The sequence below is a fragment of the Leptopilina boulardi genome, unplaced genomic scaffold, assembly GCF_019393585.1.
Source record: "Leptopilina boulardi isolate dan_hultmark-lab unplaced genomic scaffold, ZJU_Lbou_2.1 LbouV2_223, whole genome shotgun sequence".
Taxonomy (NCBI): domain Eukaryota; kingdom Metazoa; phylum Arthropoda; class Insecta; order Hymenoptera; family Figitidae; genus Leptopilina; species Leptopilina boulardi.
The window spans coordinates 450,192-474,189 of record NW_026137778.1 but is presented as its reverse complement, the minus strand read 5'-3'; the positions used below and the strand labels follow the sequence as shown (position 1 = coordinate 474,189).

The window sequence follows — 23,998 nt, the reverse complement described above, 5'->3', positions numbered from 1 at the left end:
AATATGTATTTTTATAGTATGTAAGTTATAAATAAACGACCGACATGTTATTAAATGAATAATTTGAACAATGAATATAATAGACTGTAAGGGTGCAGTCCCATGGAGCAGATTAGGAGAATAGATTTCAGCCAATCAAAAGTTAGTCTCTCGCGGCAAATTTTGCATTTCCGTTAGAGACTGTTTTTTTATTGGTCAACGTCTAATCTGCTAATCTGCTCCATGGGACTGCACCCTCATTTTCTCTGTGTTCTTACTGATAAGATGACAGTCGGGTATATATGCCTGCACTTTTATCATTGTCTAACACGTGCGTCGTCATGACAACATGTGTGTTAGACAAGGATAAAAGTGCAGGCATATAAATGTACCTGATTCAATATAATAATGTAATATTATATCAATATTAATATATTAATATATATATTATATATTGTAACAAAGATATTTTTCATTATAATAATAATTGTACAGTCAGGAACATATGTCTGTACTTTTATCCTCGTCATACACGTTGTCATGACAACGCACGTGTCAGACAAGGATAAAAGTACAAGTAAAAATTCTCATAAATTCTCAGAGAAAAAACGATCCGGTAATTTACCGGTAAATTACCGTAATCTTCTTTCTCTTCTTGACGTAATTTACTGTCTTTAGAACACTAGAACCAACGCGCGCGTCATCTTTGCGTGCGCTTTAACTTTGCGTTTAGCTATTGTGGAATGGACCTTAGAACCAACGCGCGCGTCATCTTTGCGTGCGCTTTAACTTTGCGTTTAGCTATTGTGGAATGGACCTTAGGAACCTATTGGAGAAAGGCCTTAAAAGCTGAAAGCATGAGAACGAAAGAGATGAACATATCTCACTATCTCTTTCATGCTCATGCTTTCCGCTTTTATGCTTGCGTTTCACGCTGTCATGGGACGGGGCCTTTATAATTTATTGTTATTATCGTTTTTTTAATAAGTGAAATGACATCAAATGTAAAATTATCTGATATACTTAATCTGATAATATTCATATTCTTGATAGATTTTATTAAACGATTGGATTTTGTCCTATTATATACATATATCTGCTGTTATAAATTATTTACAAAGAATTAAAATATTCAAAAATAGAGAAATATATAAATAATAAAAGGGTTTTAAGATTAAGTTGATTTTATAATACATTAAATAAAAAATAACAATATTTATAAAGTTTTGAATAATAAATATATGTACATTTTAAAAAATGTAATTATTATCTGATGTTTAACATGAAATTAATAAAGAAACGAATTAAAATTTTAAGACTTAAACAAATGAATGAACGTAAACATTTTTGTACTTCAGAGTCAAGTTCCATGACTATGTTTTGCCTTTGTTATAATAAATTATTATTTATTTATTATTATCGTTAAAAATGTTGTCAAATAATTAAATATATTAACAAACCAATTTTTTTATAATAATAAATTATGTTAAAAAATACTCTCCTTACTCTAAAAAAATATTTATAAAAATTGTATTAATATTTAAAAATAATATTTAGAACTTTAATTAATTAAAATATTTTTAATTTAACATGTTGTTCAAATTTTCTTAATATTTGTTTTCTGATTTGATTTGAAAGCGCGCGGTTAATATGATTCAATATGGCCGGTGTATTTGGATGTGTATTTGGATCATGCATTGCAGTATGAAAGTGTCAGGCTGATTATTAACTTGAATTACAAATTTTTAGGATTGTTTTCTTGTTTAATGAAAAGCTGAAAAAACCAATATGAATATTACATCTGCTGGTAAATTTATTATCTTAATTATCTAGAAATATTTTTATAATGAATTATAATATAGTTTATTAATGAATTTAGTTTTTCCTTTATTTCTGTATGTACAGTGATTTGCAAATTATGTGTAACATAACCTGAATTGAAACAAATAATATATATTAATTAATATTGTTAAACTGAGAAACATTTTGTTTGTAATAAAAGATATTTATCAAATATATATAATTGTAATCTCAGTTAATCTTTACGTTTTATTGATAAATTAATGTTAACAGCAGGTATAATATCCCTCCTTGAGGAGCCAATGCCGGAGTTGAAAGTGTTTGCTTTAAAAAAATTAGATGTTATAGTTGACGAGTTTTGGCCCGAAATTTCTGAAGCTATCGAAAAAATGTAAGTTTTTAAGAATTTGTTTTCATGAAAGTTATATGTATATAGAACTTGTTTTACATACATTTTTTAATGAAAAATATTGATGTTAATAGAATAATTTAAATTTGATTTGCATTTCAGTGAAATACTTCATGAAGACAAAAACTTCAATCATCATGAACTTGCAGCTTTAGTTGCGAGTAAAGTTTATTATCATCTTGGAAGTTTTGAAGATTCTCTCACTTATGCTTTAGGGGCAGGAGAATTATTTGATGTCAATGCTCGAAATGAATATGTTGACACAACAATAGGTTCAGTTTTAAAAAAATGATATGCATTAGTGGGTTCCAAATTGTATTAATTCATTCCTTTTAAAATATGTTTTAGCTAAATGTATTGACTTTTATACACAACAACGTGTGTTAGAAGCCGAAGGAAAATTATCCTTAGATAATAAAGGCATAGATCCCAGATTGGAAGGAATCGTCAATAGAATGTTTCAACGATGTCTTGACGACAATCAGTATCGCCAAGCATTAGGACTCTCGCTTGAAACTAGGAGGATGGATATATTTGAAGCAGCTATTATGCAATCCGTTAGAGACACATATTTATTTCTACTATTCTATTCTAGTGAATTTAATTTTTTAAGTTTTAATGATTTTGTAATTGTTTATAGGATGATGTTAGTGGTATGTTATCGTATGCTTTTCAAGTGGTAATGAGTTTAATCCAGAATCGTGGTTTCCGAAACACTGTTCTGCGATGCTTGGTTTCACTGTACCGCAATTTGGGAACTCCTGACTACGTAAATATGTGTCAGTGTTTGATTTTTCTTGACGATCCGTTGGCAGTAGCTGAACTCTTAGATAGGTTGAGTAAAGGATCTCAAGATTGCGTTTTAATGGCCTATCAAATAGCATTTGATCTTTATGAATCTGCAACTCAACAATTTCTTGGGCGTGTTCTACAAGCATTAAGAGCTACTGCCCCTATTCCAGGCGCTCTTATGGTTAAACCAATTGTCAAACCAACAAACGTCAGTACTCCTGAAACAGTTACTAATTCCGTTTCCGTTTCCGTTTCTGCAGAAGTTGAAAATAAAGTAAAGGTCACGGAGGAAGTTTCCCAACGTAGTATAGACAGTTTGGTGAGTAATATTGTATTTTCTTTAATCGTTACTTAAAAACCATATCTCAGTTTGCACATTGAGATTTCTTATTTTTTATACTCTATTAATAACTGTTCCTTATAGTATCAAATGGATTACTTTTCGAAGTCAAATGTTTCTGAAATGTGCCCATTAGCAAACAGAAAAAAAACATTTTCTTTACTTTAATAAAAAGTTTGATTCAATATTTTTAGAATTCAGAAGAACGAGAACAACAAGAAAGAGTTGATGCTTTATCCAGTATTTTGGGAGGTGAAGTGTCCATTGATTTACACTTACAATTTTTAATTCGTAGTAATCATACTGATATGCTGATACTAAAAAATACTAAGGATGCAATTCGTGTTTCAATATGTCATACCGCTACTGTTATTGCCAATGCCTTTATGCACTCTGGTACTACCAGTGATCAGTTTCTTAGGTTCGTATTACAAAATTTTCATATTTTAAATTCAAATTTGCGTTTCTTTGTTAAAAATAATTTCGGGCTACTATTACAGAGATAATTTGGAATGGTTGGCTCGAGCTACCAATTGGGCAAAACTTACTGCAACTGCTTCCTTGGGAGTGATTCATAGAGGACACGAACAAGAAGCTTTAGCTCTAATGCAGTCTTACTTGCCCCGTGATACTGGTGCTGGAGCAGGTTATTCAGAAGGCGGTGGATTATATGCGCTTGGTCTTATTCATGCAAATCATGGAGCAGCCATTACCGACTATCTACTTGGTCAGTTAAAGGATGCTCAAAATGAGGTAAGTTTTTTATTTCAAGTTTTATTCAATTTCTACGTACTCTTATTAAAAATTGATAAAATAATCGATTTAGATGGTGCGACATGGAGGCTGCTTAGGTTTAGGATTAGCTGCCATGGGATCTCATAGACAGGACGTGTACGAGCAGTTAAAATTTAATCTGTACCAAGACGATGCGGTAACTGGTGAAGCGGCTGGTATTGCTATGGGGATGGTAATGTTGGGTTCAAAATCAACTCAAGCTATTGAAGATATGGTTGCGGTAAGTCATTTTTATTCAAATAGTTGTATAAATGAATCTCATATTATAGTTAACATTTTAATTTTCTTTTCATTCAATTTTTTTTATTATTATTTATTTAATATCTTAGATTTGTGAGACTCGAGTCCTAAGTCCTCGATATTTTTAGAACTTTAATCATTTTTAAATTATCATGTGAAAATAATATTACATAGGTATGAAATTTGTTGAATTTTTCCTCAATATTTTAAATATGAAATAAAAATTAACGTAACTACTATACGGAAGCATCTAAAAAATTGAAATTAAATCTAAAAAGTGAATTTTATCAAATCCGAAGTAATCGATTTTTGATATTTTTTTTAATCGAGGGTATCGATTATGTAATACGATTTGATTCTGACGTCAAAGTCGAATTTATTTTAATTTGTCAGAATCAAATAAAATGACATAATTGACACCCTGGATTAAAAAAAATTCAAAAATCGATCACTTCGGATTTGACAAAATTCACTTTTTAGATTTAATTTCAATTTTTTAGATGCTTCCGTATAGTAGTTACGTTAATTTTTATTTCATATTTAAAATATTGAGGAAAAATCCAATAAATTTCACATGCAATATTATTTATACTGTTTTTGACGACCTTAAATTTTTAAAAATCATAACTTCCATAATTTTAATCAAATATTTTCTTATTTTTCATAAAGATTTTGAAAAAAATGTTCATGTCAAAAAAAATTTTTTAATGAAAATCTCACGTGGAATAATTTAACTTATGAATTAAATTTTTTTAACATTATCATCTTCATCATCATTTCAATTGAAAAAGTTTTCTATAATACTCTGTGAATGTAGATAACATTTAATAATGATTTAATTTAAATTTGACTAATTTAGTATGCACAAGAGACTCAGCACGAAAAAATTTTACGGGGACTTGCCGTCGGAATAGCTTTTACCATGTACGGTCGTCTCGAAGAGGCCGATCCTTTGGTGGCTTCTCTAACTGCTGACAAGGATCCTATTCTTCGAAGAAGTGGAATGTACACTTTAGCCATGGCTTATTGCGGGACAGGAAATAACCAAGCTATTCGCAAATTGCTTCACGTTGCTGTAAGTTTCATATGATAAGCAAGCTCTTGAGCAATTAAATTTTGAAATGAAAATAATTATTTTACTTTTATATAGGTTTCAGATGTGAACGATGACGTAAGACGTGCTGCAGTTACAGGTCTAGGATTTCTTTTATTCAGGTAAAATAAAAAATGTAACCAATAATTTATAAGTGTTATTTTAAATGATTTATTATTTAGGACCCCAGAGCAGTGCCCCAGTGTAGTATCTCTTTTGGCAGAAAGTTACAATCCACATGTCAGATATGGTGCAGCAATGGCGTTAGGAATTGCTTGTGCAGGTACTGGATTGAAGGAAGCAATTGTACTTTTGGATCCAATGACTAATGACCCAGTTAATTTCGTAAGACAAGGAGCTTTAATCGCCTCTGCGATGATTCTGATCCAACAAACCGAGGCTACGTGTCCTCGAGTTAAAGATTTTCGTTCCCTGTATGCCAAAGTTATTGTGGACAAACATGAAGATGTTATGGCAAAATTTGGTGCTATATTGGCTCAGGGCATAATTGATGCAGGTATGTATATACATACTACAATATTAGCAATACGTCTATTTTAACTTATTTAACTTATTTTCTTTTGCAGGTGGCCGTAACGTAACTGTTTCACTTCAATCCAGGACTGGACATACAAATATGTTAGCTGTAGTTGGAGCTTTAGTATTTACTCAGTATTGGTATTGGTATCCTCTGGCTCATTGTTTAGCATTGGCTTTTACTCCTACTTGCATAGTAGCTTTAAATGTTCAGCTAAAAATGCCTAAGTTGGAAATAAAGTCAAACGCACGCCCCAGTATTTACGCTTATCCGGCGCCCTTAGAAGAAAAGAAACGAGAGGAACGAGAGAAAGTGACTACAGCTGTGCTGAGTATAGCAGCTCGTGCTAGAAGGAGAGAATCGGAAAGACGTGCTCGAGACACCCATGAAAAAATGGATGTGGTAAGTGAAAACAGTATTTAAACAATATTTAATACATGTATTGTGCCTATTAATTGTCTTTTATTTTACATTCTCTTAGGATGTATCAACTACTGAAATAAAAGAAATCGCGGAAGTCAAAGAGACAGGCTCAAAAGATAAAGATGAGAAAAAGAAAGATAAAGAAGAAAAAGAATCCAAGGATGTTAAAGAAAAGAAAGGAAAAGAGGAGAAAGATGAAAAACTCGAGAGGAAGGAATCAGAACCAAGTTTTGAAATTCTACAAAATCCAGCACGAGTTCTTCGTCAACAGATGAAAGTGGTACAGTTAGTTGAAGATAGTCGTTATATTCCTGTTAAAGATATTCAGATAGGAGGAATAGTTATGGTTAAGCACATTCAAACAGGCAAGGAGGAAGAACTTGTGGAACCTGTCGCTGGTAACTTTGAAATACCTATATCATTTAAAGAATAATAGACTTGAAACTTGAAAAAAAAAAATACTAATTCATCATTTTTGTTGTAGCGTTTGGTCCAAAACCAGATGAAGAGAAAGAAGCAGACACTCCAGAGCCATTTGATTATACTGAGGAATAAACTTAATAAATTATTATTCATCTTCAGTAAGATAAGTAAATACAATAAAATATTCATTCATATATAACGATCACAATGTATTACATTTACTAAAATTTGTAATAAAAGTTATCAATAAAAAAAACTCACTAAAAGTGTTTTTTTTACAACTTATAATTACCTACAGGTCTTAAAAACGTGTTAACTTCACTGAATGAGTAAATTTTATCTACCATATCATAACAAATTTAATTAAAATTTTAATTCTCCTATCGAAATATTTATTTAAATCGATATATCAATGCAAAATTGAATTCATTTCAGTAAAGATAGTATAACATTAAAGCTCTTATTTTATTGGTAAATTATTTTATTTTATTCACGTAACAAAAGCGATTTGTGCACAAAAGTAAAAAATTATTATTTATACTTATCAATACATAGAATAGTATGTATGTATAACTCAAGTCGAAATTTTTATTTTCATTGAATCTTTTATTGGGGTCATTAGAAAGGAGATTATAATATGTTTATTAATTTTTTTTAATGAAAAAGTAATAAGCATTGATGATTTTAATGTTATTTTCTATTTGAAATACCCTCGACGTTCAAAGCCCCTGATTACAAAATATATGCATATACTGTGAGTCAACTTTTGGACTTATCTGGAATTTGACTATTCTTTCACATAGCACAACATATGACCGATCGGAAGTTGGAATTATTTTAAGACAAAATTATTCAAGATGAATCATCAAACTAAATTCGGGTGGGTTAATTTTAAAATAATATTTAAACGTCAATATTGACAATAGGATACGTCGAAAAGTATTTCATTGAGTTATATATAGTTAAATAGAAATTTAAAAAACTGCCCCTTTTTCTTCGTGCGTCATCTTCATTCTTAAATATGTCTTTTATAAGAATCAGCCGAAAATGTAAATTTCGACTTGACAATAATATACATATATATATTACAATAGTTGTAATTTTAAGACGCAGAATATTGTTATGTGATATTTCACAGGCAGTGCTTACGGCTATTTGAAGCTGTATAGACTTACTAATTATTTCCAACACATACAGGGAAATTTTTACCAACTAATTAATTTATTATACAAGACGATCACGGGTCATCTACTATATATGAACGAAATAAAAATATAAGTGTATCAAGAAAAAAATTGTAATACACTCTGTAAAGGTAACATAATATATACTACACTATATTCTTATTCGGAGCGTATAAATTTTTGATCGCACCTTTTGTTGACAAATAAACCTTGAAAATTTGTCATTTTTGCTCATTTATGCAATAATACGAACAAACAATAACTTTTTTCTGCATAAAAATGTTATGATTTGCAGACTGCTTATTTTTCAACCGGATCTTCAGCACACACAACCATTGTCGTTTTCTGATTCTGCTCCATTCTGTAATGACTGGTTTTGCAAATCGACAGCTAATTGTGAAAAGCGTTAAGGCACATAAGAAATATTTATGTTATTATATAAATGTAACAACATACATATCCTCAAAGTACTTGAAATGCATTTTAAATTAAAAATTTATATTTAACAATAACTATGTTTATTGTTTATACATGCAGACAGTATTTAGCCCTTACTTGTCACTTCTCTAGAGTCACGTACTTGCCACACAACAAAAATTGTTATAAAACATAAAGTCAACAAAAATATGAAAAATATGGCTTTTTTTACTAAAAAAACATTTCATAATTTCATTACTCTATAATATAAAGAGCTAATATTTTAGTCAATTCTTCTATTGATGTATTAGAAGCATCAAGAAAAGCAAATAGTTGTTAAGTAGCTTCTTTAAAGAAGATATTTTTTCTGAAAATTGAAGAAAAATAGACTTGAGATCCATTCAACCTCATAGTGACAAGTATGGGTTAATGGAAACCAAAAGTTTAAACTTTTCGCAAAATTCATGTTCGATGTCCAAGTAAAGCTTGAACCAACAATTTCCCTGCGCAATACAATATCTTTTCAAAATTACTTGAAACTTGCATTTGAATATGAATAATTGGCTACTGCAAACAAGTTTCAGGCAATCTTTGAAAGAAGTATTGTCCTGTACAGAGCATACGCATTTACGAAAACTTGTAAAAAGAATTGAAAGGTACGGAAAGAATGGAAATTGTTATAATAATGCACGATCACTATTTAGGAAAATTTGACTAAAATAATATAATTTTTTCCTCATTTTAACAAATCCATATAATTAATTTAGTTAATGAATATACAAAGAAATTTACTACCCTATTGAAAATGCTCAAATCCAAATTGGGGTATAAAAATCCATACGAAATCATATAATACACCGTTTTCGTTATTTAAAGGCTTTTATGATAACTGAGTACCAATTAATTGTCATAGGTATTCGTAACTTAGCGACCCCGAAAACTTCCGAGTAATGAATTTTAAGCTATATATCAAAAGAAAAGCGCATTATTATTGTCTTGTTTAGTTTAAATCAGTTTTTTCGGAAAGTTAATTTTTGTCGATAACACCATTTTTCAGACGCGTTCAGTGGAATCTTTTATGAAATCTATATCATGTTTAGCACCCTGTGCAGTATTATTCAATTAATTCTACTATATTACTTTCTACTTATTTCAAATTACCTTCCAAATTTATATAAAACACTAAAGAACTTCTCAGGTCAAAATTGACAATAACTATTGTGAAAATGAAAAAATTTTGTGCAGAAAATTTGATTGGAATCCAACCAATACTTGACAGATATTAATGTAGATTTCCACACCAATTTGTGTTCAAAAACCATACATGATTTCGTACGGTTTCCATGAGGGGATACTCTATTAATCTGAATCAGTGATAAGTATACCACTTATTCAAATAAGTGAAATTCCACTGATTCAGATTAAGAGGGTACATAAAGAAATCTATAATATGAGAATTTTTAATAGAGCTAACTAAACTAATGTCTAATATAGTATGTAAAATAATAATTATAATGTTTTAGACTTATAAGAATTTTAATGCTCGCATGTCTATTTTTCATTTTGACCCTGAATAGCAACCGTGTATTACTCTGTATAAGTCTTTTGTTCAATTTTGTAAGTTAACATAATTATACTCTTATTATATTTGTTATATTATGCGACCATCTTTTTTTTGATGATTGTAGAACAACATTAAACTTTAAAAAAAAAAAAAAAAAAAAAAAAAAAATTGTTTTCTATTAATTTTCTAAAAACTGAAAATTTTTTGAATGTTATAGAAAAATTAGAAAAGACATTAAAAATTGTATTTTTCTTAAATATCTAATTAAATAGTTAACATACTCTTTTCATATAGCTTTCAGAATTAACACCTTTTAAAAAATAAAAAGAATAAAATGTAATTCTTATGTTTTTTAGTTTACAGTTGTTTTTCAATCATGAAAAAAGAAGAGGGCGCATAATTCCCGCCGGTATTAGTGTATGTAAAAAAATGTCTTAAATTTTATGTAGTTATTTAAAATTTGCGAAATACGCAATTGTTTAAAATACTCGTCTTATTGGTATACAGAGTGTTCAAAAAGTATGGTAACTTGCAAATATCTCGAAAAGTACGCATTTTCATGATACTTCTTTTTTCACTGCTGGGTCCAGGGCCCACTGTTTTGGGTTCAAAAATGTGGATCTTTTTGTTGGGAACAACTTTTGTGTTGAACATTTTTCATGAAAATGCGTACTTTTCGAGATATTTGCAAGTTTCTATACTTTTTGAACACTCTGTATATTATTTATAATAAATTACAGTTATAAATCAGTCACATTACTCATTTCTTCAATTATATACCCTATGGAATACCTATCCGGCATCCACTTTATTTAAAAGTATAATAAATTTTTATAATATTAGAAGCAGATTTCTTATTTAAAATATATGAATAATATTATAATTCCGTGTTATATTTGAAATTTAAAACATAATGGCAACATTTTTATTTTCCAGATATAAAAAAATTATTACGTTTTATAAAAACGCACGTACAATTTTAGAAAAATATACGATGCAAATACACACTCTACAAAATAATGTAATATGTATAGCAAATAAATTATAGAAATAATTAAATTTGCAATTCATCAATAATAATTAAATTATTTATATTCATTTTCAATTTTTTTTCTTCTTCTCAATATCTTTTTGATTGGAATGTAAGTCATTCTTAAATTCTATACATAAGACTCTAAATTATTGAAAAAACTAACAAATTAATTTTAGAAACCATCAAATAATTTCATTAGTTATTATTCATGAAATGTTAGAGTAATTAGGTCTACAATCTGAGTATTTTTTACACACGCTATATATATAATTATATATTATAGTCTGATTTGTTCATTATTTAATTCAAAAGTTGTGAAAAAGTAGTCTATTAAACTCGTTTTAGAATGTTAACTCATTTTAACCAGCAGTATTGACTTAAATTACTTGTTTATATTTTTTCAATCAAGTCAGTATTTCAACATAAGATAAATAAATTATTTATTCAAGTGAAATAAATAAGTCACATGCAGTAAGCTGTTATACCTCTGAAATGAAGATATTTTTTCATATTCACTTAATTTTTACTTTTTATAAAATAATTCTTTTGTCACAAATTTTATTCCATTTTAAAGTTTCTCGTACAAACAATTTCTCTAGATTTTCCAACTGAACCTAAAATTACGTAATCACGCTTTTTTATACATTTTACACTGAGAAAAAATGTTATTGAATTTGTAGCACGCATATTTACATACGTACAAAAGCAAATGTAATTCGTGTAATATTATATGTACTTGATTTTATAGTATTACTGTTGGAGCAAAAACTAATTCCTTCGATTGAAAATTATCTAAATATCACATTAAATAAATTAAATTTGCGCTTCTGAACGTATCTGAATAAGCGTGCTATAAATTCAAAAGGATTTTTTCTCAGTGATACAAATAGTGTTTTTCATAATATTTGAAACTAGAAATCCAGATAGCACGATAGATTGTGGCAATATCGGCGTGGAAGCTTGCAAATCTTGCAGAGAAGGTTGCTGCAAGAATGCAGTAAAATTGCGTACAATTTCCAAAATATTTGATTAAAACTTTGTGCAGTTAATTTATATATGGCATCTAGAGGTGGTACTTGAAACGCAATAATACTTTTCATATTGCCTTCCTATTATAAAACAAAAGAAATTTCTATTAAATTCAAACATTTTTAATTAATCTTTCCACAAGCTTGTCATAACTTTGCACTGCTCGTGCCAATCTTTAACAGTATGTAATCTTTCTGACATGGAAATATTTCTTTACTCGCTGCAGTTTTGGGACAACTTTGCCGTGAAATGTTAGTAGACTTACACTGCAATGTTACCGCAACCTAACGGGATATCTGGGAATTTAAGTAGCTATGTTTCAAAGAGGAGTACATATTCCTATTAAAGTCTTTTTTTCTTTCTTTATCATATACCAGTTGAATAATAATTTAACATTTTTTTTGCTAACGCTTCTTTAAAAGAAATAATTGATATTTGCAAATTGATGCAAAAGACTTATAAATAAATAAATATAATATAATGAAACAAATAAAATGCAAAGAATGAAAATAAATAAAGACTAAAAATGACAATCACTGTGTGCGTTGTAAACGCTGTCAATTTATGTGCCTTGAAACATTAAATAAATTATCGACTCTACAGAACATTAAACTTATTACTTTTGTAAAAAAAATTTATAACACAAATTTTACTCTTTAAATTTTCTTAAATTAGATTGTGGTAATACCACTAGGACCGTTGAAGATTTAACATGCACAACTGCTCTCCGACGATTTCAGTTCAATTGGCGTGTCCTTGAGAACTACTTCTTGCACTACAGGTTAAAGACAATTTAAGGAAAACATAAAAAATTTAACTGAAAATATAAACAAAAAAGTGATTCAAATATTTAACTGAAAAGAATATAAAACCTAAGCAAACAGATATTTGAAAATACTTGAAGATACACAAGTCATAATAAATGTCAGACGATTTTCAATATTTTCGCCTGCGATTAATTTCATTCGTGAAATACTTATGAGTATTCAATTAGGTCGTATTTTATCCTAGTAGATTCCTCACAACTATTAAGAACATTTCCACTTGACTTTAATTCTGCAAGTCTTTACTTAACCAAATTAAAATTTATTTATAATTTAAAAAATCACAGATCTGTATTAATGTTTAATAATTCAAAACCATATATAAAGTGTTTAAATTAAATATTTACATTTTTCATCTTAAAATGAAAATGTAGAAATCTACATAAATGCCCATTTTCTCCGTACAGTTTTGAACTTCCTTTTTATTAAAAAATGTGCTTGTTATTTGAAAGATTAATTAAATAAAAAGCATGCATTTCTTAAATTCTAATATTTGAAAGTTATTTTTATCACAACAAAATTTAATAGTATGCTTTAGTGTGAACAGGCATTACTAAAATTTTTACTAAAAGGATACTGTCTTCTGGAGGCTTATTTTCAGTGGAATCCATTCCAGGTAAAGCTGCTGCTACTCTTCTAAATAACTAAAAAGAAAAATATTTTAACTGTTGAATAAATACAAGCATTGTTACCTTTCAAGGAAAATTAAATTAGATTTCTTTTAAATTAAAAAAAACGGTCAAATTTTGTAAAATGAACTATTAAATATTAATATTATTAAATATTAACTTAAGGCCATATATGGGAAAAAGACATCTTTTAGAACTCTCAAACTTTTTCTAAAATGAAAAAATATTTCGGGTCTATGTATGCGCCGCTTGTTGTTTGCTAACAGCAGCACAGAGTAGTTGATTTCTGCTTAATAAAGTAAGTAGTCTACAGCGCATGCGAATCTACTTTTCTGTACCCAAATCAAAGCTTTGGGGCCGCTCATTAATTATTCTTATATATGTATATGAGGCAAAATTCCTGAAATGTCCGAACAAAAAATTAAAAGTTCTCGAATTTAATCCATACTTTTATAAAATGTTGTCATTGTTGGTGAAAGTCTAAAAATCAATTATTATTGAATTTGATAAAATAGTTTTTGAATTACAACGTTTTTAATTTTTGACTTTTGAAAAAAAAAATTTTCAATGTACAATATTTATAAGTAGAATGCATAAAAGTTAACATATATATATATAAAATGATTTTTTTATTTTTAAATAAAATTTGACCTTTAAATTCAAGGTCAAAATGTTAATTTACGTATATCTCAAAATCGGATTTAAAAATTTTTTTTTAACTTTCTCAATGGAAAGCTTCACAAATTTCTTACAAAATATGTAATTTTCAGAGTGGGATCTTTTAAAGTTTTTGAGATATTAATTAATTAATTAATCCCACTCTGAAAATTACATATTTTGTAAGAAATTTGTGAAGCTTTCCATTGAGAAAGTTAAAAAAAAATTTTAAAATCCGCTTTTGAGATATACGTAAATTAACATTTTGACCTTGAATTTCAAGGTCAAATTTTATTTAAAAATAAAAAACTTTATCACCATCGTGTAGCCCGTCAAAAAAGCTTTAAAAATCATTTTATATATATGTTAACTTTTATGCATTCTACTTTTTTTTTCTTTTTGCTTTGGGACTATTGGGAAATCTGTATACAGATACCTTGGCTTCCGCATGCCAAGGTTATGTGGGGTTGGTAAAAAAAAATAGAACAATAAACAAAATAAGCACACCAGAAAAGAAAACAATAAAAAGTCAATAAATAAAATAAAAAGTAAAATAAACAAAGTCAAAAATAAAATTGTAAAAAGACAGATGAACACACAAAATATAACATAAAACTGTAAAAAGACTAAAATAAATAAACAGAAAATTGTAAAAAGACAATAAAAGACAAAATAAATAATAAAATGGAGACGGTCAATTTCGCCTATCTGCGGCCATCGAGATCCTTTCTCATCATAACAGAGATGATAAAGGTCTCGATGAGCCGCCAGTTTTCCTGGGAATGGATCATCAGCGCTACCATGTTCTCCGGTGTAACTGTAGCGTTTACACCGGTGAACCTGGCCTGCCTCTCCAAGTCCCATCGACTGCAGGCAAAGAGGGTGTGCTCTGCGTTGTCCACAGGGAACTGGCAGTAAGCACACACCTCACTCTCTCTCCCTTCTTAAAGCTTATGCATTCTACTTATAAATATTGTACATTGAAAAAATTTTTTTTTTAAACGTTGTAAGGTGAATGTGCCAGTGCTCGTCACCTTAAGACTAAATCCATTTTTAAAAGAAGTAATTAATAATCTTAGAGACAACATTGATTAATAAAACAAATTTTATCGTTTAAAGTAGAGTTTCTAGAAGAGAACTGTTATTAATTTTGATAATATTAAATTATAGGTTATATTTATTTGTAAATTAATGTTAAAAATATCTAAATGCTTTAGTAATCGGCAGGTACTAAAACTAGTCGATTCAGTAATAGTTACTGTCAGATGCACTCTCATTGGTCGGTTCAGTGTTCGTCACTTGCGTGCCTTAGTTACCGTTAGGTACGTTTAAGATGGTATTTAAACAAACAGCTTTTATCTGACGAACACTAAAACATTACGCTTTGTCATTCAATTGCTTCAGTTATCGTCATCAAATTAGATAGAAAGTATTTTTATTTAACAAGCAGATATTACCTGACGAATACTAAAATTTACTACCATTAATATGTATAGAATTAAGTATTGCAAAGAAATAACAGTTTTTTTAATGTTATACTATTAGAATATGCGATTACTTTAGTCCATGTCAATTTTCAGTGTTCGTCAGTCGCGACGACTTTACAAGTAATACGTAAATAAATGTTTCAGTCGTCGTCATTGCTATTTTAAACCAAATTTATGAAAATAAAAGTACTAAAAAACATAATTAAACAATAATAGTGATATTGACAAATACAATAAGCATAAACTTACTTTATAAAATGCAATGGTTTTGAACCTGCAATGTTTTTAATTTCTCGTGTTTTCTTAACCTCAAATTTAACGATTTCGCTACATCGAATTACGTTTACTTACCTACCACAAAAAAATTAATAATTTTCAATTGAAAATGAATTATGAGCGAAAACAATAGTTGCTATTCAATGTTGCAATATATAAACTTACTAAAAATCTTATAATTTGACCCATAAAACGACCATGCGTCTTATTTTTAGGTAATATTGTGAATAGTTGACGAGGATTAACGCACTGACGAGCACTGGCACATTCACCTTCATTCAAAAACTATTTTATCAAATTCAATAATAATTGATTTTTAGACTTTCACCAACAATGACAACATTTTACAAAAGTATGGATTAAATTCGAGAACTTTTAATTTTTTGTTCGGACATTTCAGGAATTTTGCCTCATATATTAAATTATGGAAGAGTAATACCGAAAGCCATTGAGAAATCTCTCTTAGACTGATATGCTTTCCGCTTTTACGCCACCATGGAACGCGCCCTCAATAACATTTTTATCGAGGTAGGGAGGAGTGATCAAAATTGACCAAAATTATTGATCTAATAGTTCCAGTTCTCATCCAGTACAATCATACAAAAGATTAACAATGTTAATTTGACAAATATAGTTTGCAGTTAGTATAATGTCACATAGTTTCCACAACACCCCTCTAATCATGGTCACAAATTATATACAGCAAATTTTGTTATGTTATGATGCTTTTCCTTGTTCGGTTCTCCATTTATCAGTCTTTGTCTTTTAAGTTGGTTTTACGATAGGTGCAAAAGACAAGTGCAAGTCGAAAACAAATTTAAACTTGGTCTTCAGAACTAAGTTCCCGACTTCACATACGATATGGCGCATTGAATTCAAACAAACGCAAACAGAAGATTTCTTTAGGTGCAATTTTACCGTTCGATATATTACAAGTCACACCCGCAATCGGCAAATCGGGGCTGTACGAAAAGTTCTTTATTTAGAAAATGTGATTATGTGCATTGGACCACAACATAATACATATTTTAATATATCATAGCATAATACGGCTAGTGTACATAATCACGGTCTTTGACTAGCATTTTTCATGCAGATTTCTCAGACATTTTTAGATACGCTTTCTATAGCATGTTAAGTCTCCTTAATATTTCTCCAAAAAAATATGAGACAATGATGTTTTTGGAATTCCATATTCCAATTCCATTGTTTGTCAAAACTGAAGGTTACTCTGTGAAAAAAGTATTGGGATGTCCACGCATATTTCATATAAACAAAGTAAACGTATCCTTCCGTTTTTAATTTTGACATTGTAAAATTTCTTTATAATTGCACTTGCATAAATAATGTAATAAATTTTAACATAACATGCTTTAACATAAAAAATAAAAACATGCAAAAAAAATCAGTGCCGAAATATGAACCAGCAAAAATAAATTATACATCAACTTAATGCGTTTTTACTGCCCTGTTGACCACATATTCCTTGCTATTCATCAAACCAGCAATAAGTTTTTCTCAAAAACTGCTTTGTAGGTAGTATAAATGAGAAGCAAGTTTTCAAAACCTGATAAATCCATATATTTTTATTTCGAGAAATTCAAACAAATGACTTTCCACACATAACCACTAGAGTTAATTTTAAAATAAAAAATGTATAATAATTTATTTCTATAACAATGTTTTTATATTCAATACGTTATGTTTCTAATTGAACTTTGTCATAATTGAGTGATTTACAGGTTTTGGTAATTTTTTCTAATATAAAACATACAAATTGTAAATCATCTTGGTTATGTCAATAAGTTTTTAAATTAAAAATTTGTAATTAATAAATTTTTTTCCTTAAATTTAACAGTGACAGATCGATTTGTGAGGTCCTTAAAATATTAAATTTATGGTTTTCTCCATTTTTTTGAAAAATGGATTTATCAAGTTTTAAAATTTGCTCCTCAAATTATAACACAGAACGGTTTTCGAGATATGACTAAATTTCAATTTTTTGAGTTTCGAAAAAAGTAGGTTGACCGTTTTTAATTTATTTTAAAGTAATTTAAAGGTACATAATTAAATTTCTTGTAAAAAAGTATTTATAACATTTTTTAATCAGACTTACGGTTTAGGAGCTATTTATGAATTCTTCTGGAATTTTTCATTATTTTTAACAAAATTTTTGAAAATGATTTACTTTTTCTGTAAATGACGTCATAAAAAACGTGTTTACTTCATCATTTTCAGTACCTAGATTTTCTGGCAAGAAATCCTAGTGGGAGTGTATATAGGAAATGGATTTTCAAAGACATATTTAACCTATTTTAATAAAATAGGATTAATATAAATAAAGTTAGGAAGTTAAGACTGTATTTGGGCGACTTTGTCAAATAAAAATGCCACACACTGGCATCATTAAAAATGAAATATTAAAAATTACCCTGATTTTCTTATAGTTTGTAAACATGGTTTTTATCACGCAATTTACAGAAAAAGTCAATCATTATCTACAAAGTTAAAAATAATGATAAATTCCAGACAAGTTCATAAATTAGCTCCTAAACCATCACTTAACTAACCCATTAACGCCCATGCTTAGACACATGGAAATATCTGCAAAATCAAAATTAGAAACAAGACTGTGGTCCAAACAATGACTTTTGACATTAAAAATTGTTTAAAAATAGTTTGTTCAAACAAATTGTTATAAACAAATAAAGTGAAAATTTGTTGGATTTTCAAAAATTAATATCGCCATTCGATCCTACCGGAAAAATTACTACAGGAACATGTACATATGTCTTTTTCAAATTTTTTTTTTAAATTTGTTTTAAAAAATTATTTGTTAAACAATTTTTAACATCAAAAGTCATTGTTTAGACCGCAGTCCTATTTCCAATTCAGATTTTGCAGATATTTCCATGTGTCTAAGCATGGGCGTTAATGGGTTAATATATGACATCATATTTGGATTCAGGAGAAAATTTTACATATAGTGTATATAAATTTTACTTATAGGCTTAAAAATTTCATTTTTTAAATTTAAAATCAATAAATATAATACAACCAAGTTAAACTCAAGAAGGGGAGATAAATTTAGATACATACTTTAAAAGAGCAATTTATAGACGATTGCTAGAGTAACACATATTAAGTAAAAAGTACAAAAAATAATCTTACCTGTTTAACATTATAACCTGCTTTAGCACTAGTCTCAATGAACATTACATTTAACTCTTTAGCCTTTCTTTCACCTTCTTCAGTGGACACTTGTCGTTTATCACTTAAATCAGTTTTATTCCCAACCAGCATAATTATTACGTCACTACCTCGTTCCGTTCTGACATCATCAATCCATTTTGAAGTTTGATGAAAAGAATTTGCATCTACAAAAATCAATTCAAGTAAAATATGAAGAATATGAATAAATATTATATATATATTATACACAAAAACGTGTGAAGAAACAATTTGATTGTCAAAGTACATAAGATCTATATTATTATTATTATCATCATTAATATTAAGATTTTTAGAAATTATAAAATTCATTGAGTTTTTTGGGAATTTTAAAGGTGATTTTTTCAGAAAATATTTAATTGGAGAACGTTTACAAATATAATAGTCACGCATTTTTTAAAATATTTTTTTACATAGAAAAAACACATTACGTTTGGTAAAAACTTCCTACTTCCTCCTCAGTACCCCAAGTAGCACGGAATAGTGCTTGAATGTCACGGTGATATCAAGCGGAAATATTCTTGTGAGATTCATGCGATATTATAATGTCCGCTTTACGGGGACATTCCATGACATTCGTATGATACTGAGGGAATATTAGTGTGATGCATATTGATGGAGTAATTTTTAAATGTCTATTATTTGTTTGTTTTGACTATTTAAATAAGAAAATAAACAAATACATAAAAATAAAATAAAATTTAGAATTTTTTAAATTACCCCATCAATATCACCATGAAACGGACATTATGATATCGCCTGAATGTCACATTCATCCCGCTTGATATCACCATAACATTTAAGCAATATTCCGTGCTACTTGGGACGTGGCGTCATTTGTGAAATTCCCTTTTTACAATTACCTAAGTTAATTATAAAAGACACACATAATTAATAAATCAATATTTTAATTCCTTAGATAAATAAATCCTGCAAAAAATTATTTAATTTATTTGTGAAATGTTTTTTGTTTTTGTAAATCTTTAAAAGGTTAATTGCATTAACCTTTATTCTTTATATTTCATAGACTTTTAAATACGGAAATTTGAAAAATTTATTGTGGAATATTAGGAAAAGATAAAATAAAACTTACTTGTGATATCATACACTACAACTGCCACTGTAGAGTCTCTAATGTAACTAGGAATTAAAGATCGGAAACGCTCTTGTCCTGCAGTATCCCACAATTGTAATCTAACAGTTCTATCCTCCAAGTACATAGTTTTACTTAAAAAATCTATACCTATTGTAGCCTGAAAAATGACGGTTAATAATATAACAAAATAAATTTGCGTTTAAGTCAATATTTATAAATAAAGAGAATTTTTAAAACATACCTGATAAGTGTTGTCAAAACTGTCATACATAAAGCGAGTGATAAGAGATGTTTTTCCCACTGTAAAAAACCAGAAAAATGGTTCAATTCTTCTAAAGTTGGAATTATCCATAAAGGATAACACATATTAAATTCTATTCACAACTTAATACTTAATAGTTAGCCTCTGCTAACTTTTCCTTATTCCAACGCTACATAAACTATACGTTTACATTATTCCCAAAGTCACCGCCGGGTGTTCGAATAGAAGATTTTATATTACAGTTAAATGAGTAAGTAGTGGATTAATTGGTTAAAAATTAAAATGCATTTTTCTCAATAAATATTTAGGTTTATTTCTGCGAATTTTCATAAAATATTTTGAAATATTTTAGATAAAATTAGAAATCAATTTAAAATAAACTATAACTTTTATATTGTAAATGTAATAAAATGTATACTTATAAACAAGAAATTAACATATACGTACACATGCGTTTTTTGTGTATTTACGGATTCTTAAAAAAAATTTTAATTTATTTACATTTACCCAATATATTTAATTTTTTAACAACATGCAAATGTAATATTAGAAAATACATTTGTCTACTTTAATTTAGTACTTATAATTTTTTTAAACATACCCATAAACAAGGGTCATTTTAATTCAGATGCATTCACGCATGATTGTTTATGGATTTAGGACATGAATAAAGAAACAAATGGTTTGTCTACATCCTTTATAATATTGTGAGAGTTTTTATTTAAATATACTAGCAGATTTTGTTGCATAGTTTAAATATGTATCAAATTACTTTTTCTTTATATGTGTACGTCCGCATGAAAAGGGACCACTTTGTCGATTTTATTTTAGGAGATAATCGCAATTTTCTAAAAGTAGTTCAGATTTTTGATTTCTTTTTTATTCTTGAAAATCAATCTACAAAGTGTTCGACGTTAAATTATGCATTCACGATGTACTCATGACATTGTAATTAAAACAATTATTATTCTTATTTTTAATTTTTAATTAACATGGGAATTAATGGTAGATTTGAACTTCAAACTCGTTTTTCTTTAAATTAGGTTTTTGGCACTTCTAACTTTGAATCTCTATAACTTCGCGAATTTTTCACTTAGAGCAGCTTAAGACCGTTCAAATTGTTCGAAATTTAATCAAGAATGCACTCATGTCCCTTTTCATGCAGACGTACACATATTTTGTTCTCTATTTTATTTAAGACATAATTTAATTTAATTTAATTCTTCTCAAATATCCAGGATTATAATCAATTCTTTTTATACGACACTATATTAATTTCTAGAAATTTATAGAAAAGCCTAATTTTATTACTTCAAATAGTTGATGATTTCTTATGACTCTTATTATTTTTTGTCTAAGCCACTTTTCTTTCGAAAAAAATATATGAATATTATTTTCCAGTTACAACAAATTATTAAAAGTAAATTACAAAAAAAAATTTTCTATAAATAAATAACTTATAGCAATCAATAAAATAAAAATTATTAATAAAAGTTGAGATGAAAAAATATTTATTCTCTCTTAAAAACAGAATATTTTTAATGAGTAACCTAATATTCTTTATAAGAATAAAACTTGTACAATACTATATTTCTTACGGAATTGAAGCAAACTTATAATGTTGTACACTTTCTCACCACTTTGTTCGCCAAGAAAGACAAGTTTAAACTTCCTTAATGGATTTCCAAAATCGCCTGAAGACGACATCTTTTAAAATTACTAGTTATCGTATATAATTTATTATTTCTAACTATCACTAACAAAATATCAGAAAAATAAACAGTCTTCGCATTTGATCAAGAAATCAAACTACTTTGACAGCTCTACAATGTAACAGCCACTCCTTTTTAATGCGGCAGCCACGTTTGGCATTAACTAGGAAATGACGTCACTTAAAAGTTGCAAATGTGGGAAACAACACAGTCGTACTCGTACATACAGGCCGTGATGTTTCAAACTGGATGGACACCAGATAAAGGCCTTTCTCCAATGGAACCTAAACTTTTGCGTTGCGTGACTGACGCGTTGATTTTAGCATTGGTTGCCAATAGCAACCGACGCAATGCATACGCAACGCAAGAGTTTAGGATCCTATTGGAAAAAGGCCTTAACGGAACCAAAAGTTTCTGTCAGGCGGCGCAGTTATCGACTAGTGTATAGGCCTTAAGGTACGGTCACACGACTTTTGGAAAAACCATTCATGTCTTTCTCTCTCCTAAGACAGAGGCATAAGATTGTCTCACTCTGCATTTTCTTACATTTCCCAAAGACGGAAAATGCAGAGTGAGACAAACTTATGCGTCTGTAATAGGAGAGAGAAAGACAAGAATGGTTTTTCCAAAAGTCGTGTGACCGTACCCTAAGCCGAAAGTTATGCGAAAAGCGTTCGCGAACATGAAGAAGAAGATAATATATTCGTGTCCTTTTCTATTTCATGCATCTCGTTCCCGCCGAAAAGTGTTTTGTCATAACACAAACAAATTAATTTGTTACTCACAGCAAAAAAATGGCGCTAATGTATACAAAAATCTGTTACATGGGGGAGGGGGTTCAAATTTCAAAGAAAAAGCATTACGTAATTAAGGTACGGCCCCTTAATTGTGCGTTGGAAAACGGATGCGTCAATAGGCCTTTTTATGCTGACAGTTCTGTCCTTATCTATCGCGTATAATGACGCATGAGTTGGAAGAGGACAGAATGATCAGCATGAAAAGGTCTATGTTTCGCGCAACCGTTTTTCAACGCACAATTAAGGCCTTTCTCCAATAGTGCTCGCACACCTCCGGCTGCCTGCCTGCAGGTTACCATGGCAATGCATGAGAGTGAGTGCGACAGAAAGTTTGAATATTTAAATTTTGTCTCACTCACACCCGTGTGTTGCCATGGTAACCTGCAGGCAGGCCGGCAGCCAAGAGGTGAGAGTGCCTCTTAAGGTTCTTTTATACCTCTAATATTTTGGTCAAGCAATCAGGTAGATTGAATTTTCGCGGAGAATCACTGAATTTGATTGCCTCTAACAAAATTTAATGTTCACGGTGAAAATGTAATAGTTGTCAGAGCCAATCAAATTTAGTGATACAACTGTGAAAATCCAGCTGATTACTTGACCAAAATACTAGAGGTAAAAAAACACCTTTAAAGGAGGTTCTACAATAAGTGCAAAAAGCAAGTGCAAGTATACATGTCCAAATACAAATCCTATGAGTGCAAGAGAGATAGATAGACTATCTATCTCTTTCGCACTCATGTACGGAAGCTTCTATGCGCCACCACTAAGTACTCACTAGCTTTACGAGGCACAATTTGGCTCTGTCACTTGTGACGTCAGAGTCGATTCTAGGTGTGACGTCAGAAGCCTGGAGGGACAACAAACAGACGACACAATGTTATTCTTATGGAGAAGAAAATTAGTTTCCACTTTCATCAATTTTATTCATACTTTAAATATGGAAAACGCTTGTTGACATATAATAAAAT

The 23,998-nt window shown here is 29.1% G+C and overlaps 2 protein-coding genes across 4 annotated transcripts; one reads left to right on the top strand and one right to left on the bottom strand.

Annotated features, from left to right (window-relative positions):
• Positions 1-1,631: 1,631 nt before the first annotated feature.
• LOC127279796 (26S proteasome non-ATPase regulatory subunit 1) lies at positions 1,632-7,098 on the top strand. Of its 2 annotated transcripts, none has more exons than XM_051302381.1 (14): positions 1,632-1,786; positions 2,053-2,170; positions 2,291-2,460; positions 2,537-2,745; positions 2,829-3,299; positions 3,515-3,741; positions 3,821-4,073; positions 4,147-4,335; positions 5,215-5,430; positions 5,506-5,570; positions 5,631-5,965; positions 6,036-6,388; positions 6,468-6,807; positions 6,894-7,098. In XM_051302381.1, the coding sequence occupies exons 1-14, from the start codon at positions 1,768-1,770 to the stop codon at positions 6,962-6,964; spliced, it is 3,036 nt and encodes a 1,011-aa protein (XP_051158338.1). In that variant the 5' UTR covers positions 1,632-1,767; the 3' UTR covers positions 6,965-7,098. The 2 variants fall into 2 exon arrangements, with proteins under 2 accessions (XP_051158338.1, XP_051158339.1); XM_051302382.1 differs by having other exon boundaries at positions 1,655-1,786; positions 2,056-2,170.
• Positions 7,099-7,330: 232 nt separating this feature from the next.
• LOC127279819 (ras-related protein Rab6) lies at positions 7,331-22,470 on the bottom strand. Of its 2 annotated transcripts, none has more exons than XM_051302414.1 (6): positions 22,159-22,470; positions 20,501-20,559; positions 20,257-20,416; positions 19,104-19,309; positions 13,461-13,527; positions 7,331-8,406 (listed from the first exon to the last, which is right to left on the bottom strand). In XM_051302414.1, exons 1-6 carry the CDS (start codon positions 22,226-22,228, stop codon positions 8,336-8,338), a joined length of 633 nt encoding a protein of 210 aa, XP_051158371.1. In that variant the 5' UTR covers positions 22,229-22,470; the 3' UTR covers positions 7,331-8,335. The 2 variants fall into 2 exon arrangements, with proteins under 2 accessions (XP_051158371.1, XP_051158372.1); XM_051302415.1 differs by lacking the exon at positions 7,331-8,406 and adding an exon at positions 11,454-12,834 and having other exon boundaries at positions 22,159-22,463.
• Between the last annotated feature and the right edge of the window lie 1,528 nt (positions 22,471-23,998).